We start from the raw sequence: 14425 nt of genomic DNA on the forward strand, positions 1-14425 counted from the left end.
ACAAGGAAGACACTATTTTGAGCATCCAATTGCACCATAGTCATGAGGTTTCCCCATCTTAGCAAACGGGTGTTAAGATAAAGTCGCTTACCAAGTAGATGGCTTTTTGGGGGCTGTCATCCCATCATTCGCTGCCGCTACTGGCGGCCGAGTGGGACCCGGAGGGGCCTTGAGTCTTGACGTGAACTATTCCGGGGCACCGGCGCGCCGGCCGGCATCAGAAAAGAGCCTTACCAGCACACGTTTTCTTAGCGACTCCTGATTCGGAACTCATCTCGGTCCAATAAGGGGCCTCGTTCTCGCAACGGCTTGGTATTTGGCTGACAATTAACATTATTTTGTTTATGACCAATGACTCGGCACTATCGATACTCTCCCGCTGTCGTTCATGCGTTACCGACTGGACCCCGGATCGGCCAGGCACAATCTGGAACTTAATGTCGGTGCTAAGACGATGGATCTCCACTCAACCCACCATCAATGTCAAACAGTCCATTCTATTTCCAACCGACGAACCGGCCCCTAGACGTTTGAATTTACTTCTCACAGGCACAGCACCAAAAATGGATGTTCCTGGCGCCGCAGGTCGAGACTGAGTTATCCGCGCGCGCCAAGGTGATACTCACGGGGATTGAATCGGACGCAATGCTGCGCTTAACTTGTCGTGACTGACTGACAGCTCACTCTGCACGCGACAACCTGGAAGAGAGGTCTAGATCTTGTGGTTCGTCGTCGGTGATTTTTCCTGTTTCTCATATTCTCCGTTAAAGTTTGGCAAGGATGGAAGGTTCGGCTGCAGCTTTTTTGGACCTCCAACTGCTCTGCACAATATACTCCAGACTTGGAAAGCTTGCTGACCTCATGCGTACCAAGCAAATTGTCAACTAAGATGTTTCTTGTGTCTATTTTGACTGTTGGGCGATGCCGTGATAGTGTTAACTATTTCAGAACTTACACTCGCCACGTGAACTCCCTTGAGCAATCTACTTGGGTATGTGCATAGAGGCTCTTGCTCGGTCAACCATACCTTTCTTGGGGAGGAACTTTGCCCTTAGTTTCCACATAGATAGCCAACCTTCATTACTTTTCTCACTGCAGTGGTTAAGTTCCCGCGATAATAAGCTCGGTTTGTCTACCAATTGCTTACTTTGTGGTGATTTCTGAATCTTGGCGATCGGCAGTTGGAAATTTTCAGTCTTCCTTCCATGGGGGAAACTTGCCTAGGCTGATGCCGTTCCAGTGCCAGCCATAGATCGCTGTCACCGGGGCACTTTTTCGGGGAATTGTTTTTAGGGCCGTTCTCACAAGGTCGGATGATCCCCTCTCGCGAGAAGCCTGCACATCGAGAGGCGGCTCGTATTTCGAGAGTCGAGATGTCACGTATTCTTTCCTATCAAGAACATACCATGCCGCTGTCGGCATCAATTAGCCCATTGAGTGTCTTGGTTAGTAAGGTAGTCACTCTTTCTATTGCAAGGTTTCTGGAGTACACCCTGCCTGTGTTCGCAGCATCTGCGAGTCACCTCTCCAGCCCCATCTTTTATTCAGGACCACCTTACGTCCACGTAAACCCCTTCATAAATAGAAAGCGTCAAGAAAGAGTGACCACCAAGGGAAAGACAGAGACGAGCTTGCAGATTGTCTCTAGAGTTTCGTACAGATTTGATATGATGGTGGTTGATCATAGCAACAGCAGATCCAAGTAGATGGCACAAGAGGAGCCTCAGCCATCAGGTAGCCTCCAATTGTATTGGCCATGGCGAGCCGATTATCTCTTTGTATGGTAATCAGTAATGTGTACGGAGAATCTGTAATATGTACGAATAATCTCTGGAGGAGACAAAGCCTTATTTTTGTGGCCAGCCGGTGTGGCTCGGAATCCCGCGGCGGCATTGACTCCAGGGCTTCTCAGGTTGGTTTTAATGCAATGCTCGACCGGCACAGTCCATGGAGGCCACAATACGACCACAGGCGGCAGTTCTTCCTCACATGCATTTATAGGCCAAGCCAACCACCCTTTATCTAGTTCCGTTCAGGTAAGCTCGACCGACAAGACCATTCTTGCCGGCGTGGCTCGTAACGAACCGAGTTACGGCACGGACTCTGAACTTCTAGCATTATTGGAAGTACGCGCAGTTGAGCTTAGGCGTTCTTTATCAGAAAGCTCGTCTCAGATTTGTTCTTTAAGCCGAAGTCTGCATGCTGCAGCAACAAGGTTAACACCCGGGCTCCCGACGCAAGTCCGGGGCTACTGCAGACCTACGGCCGAGGTTGGGAAATATGCGACCAGCGGCGCCTAAGAAGAATTTGCCAACCGCATACTCGAAACAAAGCCCTAGGACTTCGCCCAATAACAATGAGATGTAAGTTGCAACTACCCGAAACTATGTTTGCTTGCAGGGAAGAGTTCGCGAACCACTCAGGATCATGAACAGGCCTACCTTTAGATCGTTCTCCTCAAAGGGCACCCGAGGTCAAGCACACAGAGCATTTCAACACTCCAAGAAGTAGAGACGTATGGTCGGGAGTACGACATTTCATTTGAAGAAGCACCACCCGCTTGACTCGGTATGGAGCCACATGATAGCAGAACTCACACATGCAAGTACAAGTACGCATGGTGTGACTTATTTTGAATTTGAGAAGCCGACTCAGATATTTGCCCGTCTGATAAGTTTTTAGATCCAGGCCATCTCAATTGGTAGTGTCTGATTCGCAGGCAAGTCACAGTGCCGATCCATACAGGAAAACAAAGCTACATGCGTATGCAGTTGGTTGGTAGCGTAGGACGTTGAGCGCCAAATTCATATCTATCAAACAAGCGGCTAACGCGCTTCGAGTGAGATTTCCTCGCCAAAGGCCATCACTCAGAAGATGAAAAGCACAGGAGTATGCAGCGACCCTTGCTGGAATCAGCCATAGCGCGTACATGTTGGACGTTTGTGACACTCAGCTTCTGGCCTCCACTCAAGCTGCTGTCTCGTTCGGTTCAGTAGCCTCATCTGTACTGTGAGGTCGTAGCCTGCATATGAACTTGCTATTTTTGCCTCTGCCTGAGTGGTCCCGGTGTTTTTGGCGCGCTCAAAGTTCATGCTATCTTCTTCTCGCCATCTCTGCATCTGATAAATGGAGCGTGACTCTCCTCGACTTACAACTGATGTCGAAGCACTTTAGTTCATGTTTTAATCACAGTCCAAGATCCCTTTCTCAATACTCGCCAATCTCTGGAAGACTAGCTTCTTTCTATCTACTAGGTACATGGCGTCTACAAGAAGTCAGGCTGAGAGTTGGTCGCAGGGACCTACTCGCACAAACACTCTTGCGCCAGAAGTCCTAGAAATGCAGGAGGATGGAACTCCGAGTAAGAAAACTCAGTACTACCAAGGACGAGATCACTTGCTTACCAAGATATTTGTGACAGAGAAAGCTACCGGCAAGCAACTGTCCGCGATGTCAGCGGCAGAGCCCCCGCCAAAACACTGGGACAAGTTGGATTATCGACCGTTTATTCTGTCCAACGGTGCTCTTTTCAGCTCCTTCATTATAAACTGTGGCATCATAGTAGGTCTATACGTCTTCCTGCAACAAGCCTACTTCGTCGTCAGTACGCCATCTTACTGTGCCTTACTCGCCTCACTCATCATGATCGGAACCTGCACAGTAACACACCTCGAACCCATGCTTCTCAACCTCTTCCGCATGACACCGTTCATCTTATGTGCCCGGAAGCAAGGTGCCACTGCGGGAGAGACAATTCTTCGGAATTATTTTCCAACACCAAGCTTCCGGGATGCATAGGAGACCAAGAACAGTATTTTAATACTCGCCCACATTATCTACTACCCGAGCTATTCCGTCATCGGCTTCAAGTCGGCTCTGTTATACGAAAGCTGGGACGATGAGGACAAACGTCTACATGTCAATGGCTGGGCATGCTTTACTTTGATTGCATTTTACAGCATCATTCAACTATGCATCGTTGTTGTCATCATATATCTCTGGCGCCACAGACTGGGCTGCGATGGGACCCGGTGTCGATAGCAGACTTGTTGGTTCTATTCAGACATTCCAATGTTCTGCGGTACTTTGAGGGATCATTCATTGCAAAAAGACCGTCGATGATACGAAATTTGGAAGATATGCCTATTTATCTCAAGCACTGGCGACGAGAGAACGGAGAATTCTGGCATGGCTTTGGTACTAATACAATTGGCCAGTTCGAGGCTTTCGATTTGCATTTCAAGAGCCGAAACGCTAATTAGAGACTTAGACTTGGAAGATAGCTCTCCTTACATGCGGCCAGGTATTACAGACATGCACCCGAACGGCGAGACCAGTGATGCTCAGCCTCCGGTTGAGTTGCAGCACTTACCATCGAGGGACTCAAATCATCGACGGCACCAGTTCCCGGATGATGCATCTATCTTATCGGGTAAGTTCCGCCAAGTTAAACTGCGTAAGACACGATTCACTGATGATCTTGCAGGTTCTTCAGATGATGCCCAAACTTCTCAGGTCTCAATAGACGCTCTCGCCCTGGTACGCTATAATTCCGCCTGGGCAGTTGCCAAGCCAATTTCTGCCAATTTCCACTTCTCCTTGGCCTTGTTTCTCATGGTTCTATTTATCTTAGTCGTCATCTTTACGCCGTTACTCACGCCAGAAAAAGGTTATTGTTAAGTACCACAACAGCTGTCCCGCAGCTAGGCGAATTTTCTTCTAGACGTTGTTCTTACTACCGCAGTCAGCTTTCTATCTGACTTTTGGGCTGCTTTATCCCTATTTGTGGCTCACACAGAACCTTAAGCGCGCATGTCAATGCCATCGGGATCAGGAGAACTAGCAAAGTCTACCCTACTTCTCAACTATACCTCCTCATTCCTTCCATTCAGGATTTACAATGCATTTACGAACAAGCATTGGAAGCTGACGCGGATCATGTTTTGGGAGCTCCTGCAACGCCTGTTTCCCACACTCATCGGAACCAGCATCATCGTTTACTCTCGAGTCAATAGCGACAGATGTGTAGTCTGTTTCTCAATGCCGCTATTCATTGTCGTCATCGCCGGACTCGCTTTATGTGCCGGTCTCGTCGTATCCGAGCTATATCTTGGATCTGTTTTTCGCCGTACTCCACGAGATTACCTCTCCATCGCAGACATTGTGTCATGGTCCTCAACCAGTCAGCTTTTATACCATGAAGAAAACAGCAGCAAAGTCGACGACTCGAAGTATGACGATCCTCTGAACATTGATGTCCATGGAGAGAAAGGCAAGAGATGGTATATGCAACATAGACTGGAGTTGCAACTGAAACAGTATCATCTTGGATACGCCAAGGTAACCTGTCAGGAGTACTACGCATTCGACATCACAGAAGAGACACCTGAAAAGTTACCAGAGGTGCGATCAAGTAGACTTGCACGTAATTTAGAGTTGAAACGGCAAAGAATCAACGAGATCGAGCTTCCCACGAAGCTCGATATTGTCAGACGTAACGGATTCAAGGCGTTTGATAGACTCATAGCAGAATCCGAGGACACAAAGGTAACGGTTGACGATAAGATAGTGCACAATCATCTGGGAGACGAAGCAGTACAAGCAGATGGATACTTTTAGGGGTGTGGCGTAGTGAAATCACCTTCGTATGGGGTAAGATAGCCCGAGTTGGTAGACAGTTCAGTATTTTAATCTGGGGACTCCCTAACTTGATTCAACGGAAGCAAGCTATGATTTGTAGCTCATCCAATGCTTTACTACATGCCCAGGTTCCAGAGGAGTTCGAGTGAGTCCGAGTGGCGCCCCACTCAAATCCAAGCAAGGACTTGCGTTACAGCAGCTCCCAAATCTCTCTGGTCACAATTGGCTACGACTCAGGCCATCCTTTATTCGATGGTCGCTCTCGTCTAAACGCTGATTCGCTTTTGGCCAGCATTGCATGATGCACATGATCACATGCATTGCATGTACGGGCTTAGAAGAGATAGCGTGTACTAATTCTTACTCGTTGGTCCGGATGCGACTGCGCCTCTACTCACCGAAGTCAGGCTAAGATCACCGTTGAACCTGATCACTATGAGGTGATGCGAACGGGCGGACATAGACAACCAGGCTCTGTTGTTTCCCCGCCATCACCCTAATCATCCTAACTACCTTTATGCTGACCTCTTTATTGTTTCGCAAAGGCAGCTCACAAATACATCTTTTTCGACATGGCGGAAGCGGTTGCAGCTTTTGCTCTTGCCGGCAACGTTCTTCAATTCGTCGAATTCGCGACAAAGTTTGGGAACAAATGCCTCCAGGTTCATCAGGCTGGCGGAAGCGCTCCGAAAGAATTGCGAGATCTTCGGCAACTTGTGAATAGCCAGCATGCTTCTGCGCAGCGATTTCAAAAGCCTAAGCACGAGCACTCAAACTTGTCGTCGGAGGGGTCCGAGATGAGACAGATCTCGGAGGCATGTTCCGCGAAATTCAACGATATTGTGGAGTCTCTAGATCGGATTGGTATTCGGGACAACAAGTCGATGCTTGGGATCGTTGTCAATGCTTTCAAAGCGACTTGGAATGCAAAAACAATTGAGGATCTGAGAAAAGAAGTCGATTCTTTTAGCCAGGTTCTGAACACTTCCCTGCTTGGCTCTTTGAGGTAGGAATATGTCACTCCCGCGACCTGGACCATAGCGTGGTCAAGCAAGCTCTTGCAACAATGCTGGGCCGCTAATATGATTGAGGGCATTCTTTTGTGCTAATAAATCGCGGTGCATCATAGAGATTACGCTGCGAAGTCAGAAGAACAACAAGCTGTCATTCTACAAAAGCTCGATCTCGTCCAAGACCATGCCGGGACATTCACAAGTACCTCCCGTGTGCAAGATGAAGATACTACCTGGAATGCACCCGGCGATGCGCTCATTGCCTCCATTGTCAGTTCTCTCAAAGCTGAACCTCCAGAGCGTCTTAAGAGGGCCAAAGAACTTCGAAGTGGTATCCTCCAGCGGATTCATTCGGACTCGACGGGTACTAGGGTGGGTGATGCTACGGACTCGAGCTTTCAGCCAATGAACCTGTCTCAGGATCGCGAAACACAACTTCAGGCTACGTTTTTAGCAAGCTTTGTCTACAGATCCATGGACGATCGGCATTCAGGAATCATCAACGCTCACAAGGAGACATTTCGGTGGATATTCGAGCGTCGTTCAAACGATTCAGACAAGGATGAAAAATGGTCAAACTTCGATGACTGGCTCAGGTCCGATGATCAGCTCTACTGGATTACGGGAAAAGCTGGTTCCGGAAAGTCAACGTTGATGAAATACATTTGTGGCTCGGCCTCAGAGAACGAGGAGAAAAATCATGAAGAAGAGCTGACAACTCCATTCGAGCGATGCCAGGAGGGCCTACAGGAGTGGGCTGGAGGCCGATCAGTGATAATCGCGTCCTTTTACTTCTGGGCCTCCGGGAATGAGTTAGAAGCGTCTCCAAAAGGTCTTTACCTGTCTCTCATATTCCAGATCCTCCAGCACTACCCGGAACTGATACCACGCGTGGCACCTACATCTTGGGAAGCAATGTCTTTGTTTGGCGAGAAGCCTCCCCCGATGACAGAACCCGAGCTGGAAGCTCTGCTTCGGCTAGTCGTACTGGAAGCTCAGAAAGAACGAAACATTTGTCTTTTCATTGATGGTCTTGACGAATTTTCGGGCGAGTCAAACAAGCTCGTTGATCTGATCGAGATTATCCTTCGCTATCCAAAGGTGAAGGTTTGCGTCTCTAGTCGCCCTTGGCTTGTCTTCGAGGATGCGTTCCAGAACAAGCCAAGCCTTAAGCTAGAGGACTTGACTTACAAAGACATCAGATGCTACATTGCTGAGAACTTCGCTGAAGATGCGGGATATCGAAGACTAGCAATACGAGAGCCCCAGTACGCCAGTCAGCTAGAGGACAATATCGCACAAAAAGCTATTGGTGTCTTCCTCTGGGTCAGTCTGGTAGTCAAATCACTCCTATCGGGAATGAGGAACGACGACAGAGTATCTGACATACAGAGAAGGCTTGACCAATTGCCACAGGAGTTGGAGAGTCTTTACAGCTCTTTACTAAACTCACTGGATCCATTCTACTTTGGACACGCAGCACAGTATTTCAGACTTATGGAAATTTGGGGGTCACCAGACGCTATTCTGCTATCGTTTTCCGACGAAGACATCAAACGCTCCATTCAACCCCCTATTCGCGAATACTCACAAGCTGAATTGAGTGAGCTAGTCAATACCATTCGTCGCAGAATAAATAGTCGCTGTCGAGGGCTGCTTGAGGTTACATCACCACGCCAACTGAAGGGGAATATTCGCGACTTTGGATCCGTGCAATACTTCCACAGAACTGTGAAAGATTACATTTCGACTCCGCAGATTTTTGCCAAGTTTCGGGAGGCTACTCCAGACTTGGATTGTCAAATATGTATTTGTTCTGCAAATCTCTTGGCCTTCAAGACTGTCGTGATCAAAGACGGACGCGCAGCTGTATGTGGTATTGATGACGAACACGGAAACGGTTTGAAGGGCGGGTATCAAGAGATCGAAAACCTTGACTTTAACGATATGTCAATATACGCCTGGAATTGCCTGAGAGCCGCGTCGAAAACAAGACAAGAGAACACAAGTGCGATGATAGTTTTGCTTGACTCTCTATGCCAGGCATCTGAGAACATGATTGGGAATGACAAGGCTCGGCTCGAGAGCTTTTACAACCGGGTTGAACCACAAAGCACGCATACTGAAGACCATACCATGAAGGGCTCTAGCTTCTTATCTCTCACGGTACGGCTTGGAGTGACGGAATATGTTCGGGGAAAAGCTTCTTTTGGGTGTGTGGTACCGTTCTTCTCCCGTGGCATCATGAGAACGACGAAAGTATCGCGTATCAAATCCTTCGTGCGTACTCACCGCTTAGCAAGAAGTTACACCATGATCCAAGCCGGAGAAGAGTTTTTCTACTGGCCATTACTGATGGACTCGCTCTCCCAATACTGCCCCAAGTTGGACATGGTTAGCCTGTGTCTAGAAAAAGGCGCTGATGTCAACTTTAAGGTCTACCGACGAGCAGGCAACAGCCGTACTGTCTGGGAACACTGGATCGACCGTTTGATGAACGAAATCAAAAATGACGCCGGACCAAGGAAGCCTATGACACGCGAAGCTGTCATTGAGCGCCTGAAGCCGATTTTGCCTGCAACGAAAAAGCTGATCGAAAATGGGGCGTGTGTACACAACGTCATCGCAATCACAAGAACGGGAAAGTATCGGGAACTTCCAAAAGACCGTGACGCAAAAGCAAAACTTCTTTATGACGTATTACGGAATCTAAAGAGAGAAGAAACATAGAGACAGTGACTGACTTTACAACTGTCATATGGATTGACTGGATGCCTAGGTACCAGGCTTGCAACTGAATAAAGGGCACCTACCTTACTACAAACTCATCTTATCGTACCAAGATCTACTTCCAATGCGTTTGGGTGAAAGTTATGGAGATTCGAACGGCGTTGAAGGCACGTTAGACCTCTTGACCAACCCCGACCTCATCCGGACCCGCCCCACATCCAACCTCCGTGACCCGGTCCGAACATCAGTCGGGACCCACCCACATCCGCAACCCAGCAAAACGATCTCATCCCAGCGATCTCCTCCATCAAGATCCCATCAAACATGCGGATGTCCTCTTCAACTTACCCGGCGTCAATCCCTCGCTCGTTCCCATAAATAGCATCCCATCCCCCCCCTCCAAGAAAATAGAATGATTCTCCGTCATTACAAAAGCCACCGCCCGGCGTCCGGTATATGGCGTCCCGGCAATGCACCTGCCCGTCCCCGTTGCCACATCACGCCCGCATATCCCCTCCCTTTTTCCCCTCTCGTCCTCAGCCTCGTCTTCATCGGTCATTGTAACACTTGACATCTGTCACATTTCCCACTTACCTACCCGTACCCAAACCCTCAGCTCAGCTCCGACGACCATGGCCAAGATCCCCCTCCCATCCCCGTCCGCCACGACCCGTTCCGAAGTTGAAACCTGAGTAGTCACATTTCGCAAAACCGCCGGAAATTCTTAAGCCTGCCGGAAGAGAATAGGAACAGGAAGAGACACCCATCCATCCCGCTCGCTTCTCACCTCCGAGCCCTCCGCACGGCGAGTTGCTTGCATCCCATACCCCCTCCTCTTCCCCGGAGCCCACCTCATCCAAACGATCTCCCAGTCTTTGCCATCATGTTTCATCAGCCGCAGGGAACCCTAACAACGCAAGCCATCAACGCCTCCCGAATTCTCCTCTCGCCTGCACCTACCCTCTTCAAATAGACCTAGGCCTGTCAACCCGCAAAGAAGCCCATATCCTTCCCGTAGATACTTTAACCGCAGATCCAGTACCTAAAGTGATCAACTACAACAACCGCCGCGCCGGAGCCAGACTCCGCCACTCCTGCCCGGATGATTGGCACACACTGACTCCCGCCGAACTTGAAGCTGCGCCACCACACTCAACACACTCAAGGAGGAAACCGAAGGAACCAGCACAACAGCCGGGCCGAGTATCTACTTTACATGAGTACTTGGATCAAGGAGACAGCAAAAAGTGCAAAAAGAGGCAACCAGCAGCACAATCTGCAAAGAGCCGCCTTCACATCCTCACTTCCCCCCACCAAACCCGGTTTGCCCACAAGGCCTGACATCAAAGTATCTCTCTCCATCTCCAACCTCCCACTCTCTTTCCAGCGAAAGTCGCGGCGACCTGCATCTGAAACACGTGGCGTCAAAACGCCCACAACCCTCTCTCACTACAGCCCCCCCGCCCAGCGCCAGACACCGAATCCAGTCCTCCAAGAGCCGCCACAATATACCTTGCGCTTCTCTGATCCCATCTCCGATGTAATCATAGCCGTCGCAAGTCTACAAGCATGGAAGCATGGTAATCTATCCATCCCCTCACCATGCAATGCACGACGCGCACCTGTCATCGGCAGATGTAGGAAAACCAATATACCAAAACGCACGCCAAAAAGATGACGGCTACCGAAGCGATACCGATAAAGTAGTAGATACCAATAACACATCCCACCCGTCATCCATGCAGTACTCTCGCGCGGGGCAGTCGGCAAGACTAGCAGGCTACCTTAGCTACCTACTTCCCCCGGGCGATGGGCCACTTGCCGCGGGGTAGTTGGGCCCCGGCGATCGACAGGGTTACATCCGTCGCGATCGCGACGCGCTGAACAGAGGTATGAAGCGAGGGGTCGGATTGCAGCTTAGAGGAGGGGAGGAGGGGGGGACGTCGTGGTGCCCCAATATGCCCAGCGGCTGACGAAATGCGACAAGCTGACTTCTCCGCTCTACGAGGCACACCACGCTGGGCTTCATACGAGGCATACATCACAAGATGGCGTGAATCAAGACACGAACACGAGCGCGAGAGCTTGGGATGAAAGGTAGGTATTCAAGTAGGTTTATTTTCGGCCACCATGTGATGGCAGCCTATCCACCACCCAATACCAGCCGCTCACAACTCAAGGCTGGAGGCTCAAAACTGCGACCAAAGACGGTCACAGCAGCGCTCGCCAATGTGGCAGAGCTCAAATCAAAGAAACAAGTCTGTACAATATGGCTGGGCTCGGTCCTACCGTAGCGCCGAGCTTTGCGCCTGTGAAACGCCCAAGTAAATCCAACAAAACAGGCTGCCACTTTATCCCGTGGGCCTGGGTCTGCAACTCCGGTGCGGTTTCCCCCCAAGTCTAATATTTTTCTCCCTCTTTTTGAACACTCCTTTCAGTGGCTCCATATGTTTCTCCCGAAAGAAGGAAAATATCTACAGGCCTTGCAGCGCCACCATGGGCGCTTGCTATTTTAGACAATAAGAGTACTAAATAATAAACATAAACAATAAGATTTGTGGTGGTTGAAACCAAAAAGAAGACACAATAAAAGGAAAGGTTGGTTCGTAAGATGTCGTAAGACGTGGCCTAGTCGAGGCGTGGTGGTAAAATGAGCGACGATAGTCGGGTATCTTGTGGGAAGAATGGATTCAGGAAAAAAAAAGATGGTGATGTTCGATGTGAGCGAGGCGCTATCATCATCGTTCCTTCGGGGTCGTTAATCGTAACAGGAGATCTTTGAGCTGCCAAATCCGTGTTCGGAGTGTAGGCGCAGATCATGTATGTGAAGGGGCTATCTGACTAAAGATTGCATGCATCATCTGCGAATGCCAACCTTTTCAGCCAAGCTGCGCCAGAAACGGCCTCCCTTGCGCTCCTCGCTCCTGGAGCGAATCATCTTCGTGTCGCGCTCCATAGGCCCGACAATATCTTCGTCGCCACGCTCGGGGAACTTACCCTCAGCATCAATAAGTCGAGGGATCGCGGTGGGGAGACCGTCTTCGAGGCGACGCCATTGCATGCTAGCAAAGGCATCGTCTTGAGTAGGTCTGCGCAGTATGGCAGAGCCGCCACTGCTGGCGCGAACGCGACCACGACTGCGGCTGCGGGAGCTTCCCGGGCGTTGGTTGCTTGACTTGTTGGCAGCCGCAATGCGCTCCATCGTCTGCTCGTGGAAGGTTCGCCAATTCTTCTCAGTCTCGGCCCACTTCGCCTCAGTGAGCGCATAGATCTTGGAAGTCTCGCTATAGTTTTCGCCGGTTCGCACAAGGTGCTTGGTGTAGCTGACGCGAGCGGCTTCCCAGTCGGCTCGCAAGAGCCGGAGAGTTTCCATGTCAGCCTCCACCGGCTGGTAAGGTTGCGGAGTAATGGTGAAGTTGGCATGCCCAAGGCGATCCGACCACTCGTCGTGGTCCTGTACAATAGAAGGGAATCCAATGGGCAGCTCTTGGCTCGCTTGAACGTGGCGGAAAGAAGACACTGACGGCTTCGCGCTCAGGGAGGGTGTAGAAATCTGAGCAATCGGCTGAGGGGAGGGGATCTCCAGTGAGAGCGTTGACGGATCCACGCTGGGAGACTGAAGAGGGCTGGGATGAGGGACTTCTGTCGGTGGGCTATTCATCAAGAGGGGCGGAAGCAGAGGGGTCGCGGCGAGGGCCCGGTCACGCTCGATGCTTTCTCTCTCGTTGTTGGCCTTTTCTATGTCGATGGGAGCTGGAGATTCCACACTTTCGCTACTTTCCCAAAAGGATGTGGCGGGAGTAGGGATCGGGTATTCATTGAGCCTGTCGAGGATCTGCCGTGTAGGGCCAGACAAGGAGGAAGACCGACTCGATGATGCCGCGCGAGAAACAGAATGAGCGTTCTCAAACGTCAGCTCAGTAGTAGGCGACGCAGTCAGCTGTGCCCGCTTTGTAGACTTCCATCGCGAGAGCTGTGGGAATCGTGACCCCAAACGTGTAGCCAAGCCGGAGAAAGGGGATTCGGTTCCACTCCTCTTCCTATCCAACGTGGATGTAAAATCGCCATCACTGGAAAATCCAAGGTCATAGTCGATATCAAACCCGGCAGGGTACACGCTGTTGAGCGTCTCAGAGCTCTCGTGGTGGATGCAAGGCTCGTCACCTATTTGCTTATATTAGTGTCGAGCGAGTTGGCAGGAGCAAATACCGACTTACACAAGCAGTTGTACAAATCGAACGGCTCGGCCAATATAGTGCTTTCGTCGAGTTCGTCTCGCTCCAATGGTTCCTCTTGCACATCAGGAAGCGGCCTTTTGGAGGATTTTGTGTGGATAGTTGATGTTGGCGAGGATGGGCTTTCGTTGATGCAGGTGGGCGGAAGGTCAAGCGAAGAAGATGAGCTGGAGTAGCGTAGATGCCCCCTTGTTGAGAAGGTAGGCGTGACGGGTGATGCAACGTCGGAAGACGAGGAATTAGTCGTGTAGTAAACGTACTGTCGGTCCATTTCGCCTTCTGGGAATTCGGGCTGTTGCTCTTCGAATTTGCGACGCTCTTCAACAAGTTGAGGTAGCAGCAATGGCTTCAACCTGGGAGACATGATGTCTGCCCGAAAAGTTTGGAGTATTTAGCAACGGTGGGAGACGATTCTGTACGGTTACTATTGCGTCAGATGTCGGGGATAGATGTCGGGGGGCTTTGTGTCGTTTGGTTATATCTCAGCAAACGCGGTGGGGTAGCCAGACGTTGGGTTTAACAGCGAGATGCTGCTACTGCGGTGATGATGAGATGAAGCAAATGTGTTGTACCAGGTATTCTTATCCGATGTCATTCCAGGTACACATTCGTTTGGTATCCGATTCAAGTCGTGTAAGGTTGCCGTTATTGTCGCGAAGTGGGTGTGTTGGGGTTTGGTCTGGTGTAAGTACTCTTTGGGGCGTACTTGGTCGTTATCGACGCCACTCAGATGGTTCCTGTCAGCCGGATCTTCCCACTCCACATTCTCGTGATCCTGTACTGGCTGCTTATGTTGTCTCTCTTTCC

The 14425-nt window shown here is 50.2% G+C and overlaps 1 protein-coding gene across 1 annotated transcript; it reads right to left on the minus strand.

Moving 5' to 3' along the window:
- Positions 1–12240: 12240 nt before the first annotated feature.
- Positions 12241–13982, minus strand: N0V96_010575 (uncharacterized protein; the record flags this gene model as incomplete). The annotated part of the gene is made up of 2 exons (XM_065758995.1): positions 12241–13547; positions 13601–13982. 2 exons carry the CDS (start codon positions 13980–13982, stop codon positions 12241–12243), a joined length of 1689 nt encoding a protein of 562 aa, XP_065612305.1.
- Between the last annotated feature and the right edge of the window lie 443 nt (positions 13983–14425).

The sequence above is a fragment of the Colletotrichum fioriniae genome, assembly GCF_027942845.1.
Source record: "Colletotrichum fioriniae strain IMI 355084 chromosome Unknown scaffold_15, whole genome shotgun sequence".
NCBI lineage: Eukaryota > Fungi > Ascomycota > Sordariomycetes > Glomerellales > Glomerellaceae > Colletotrichum > Colletotrichum fioriniae.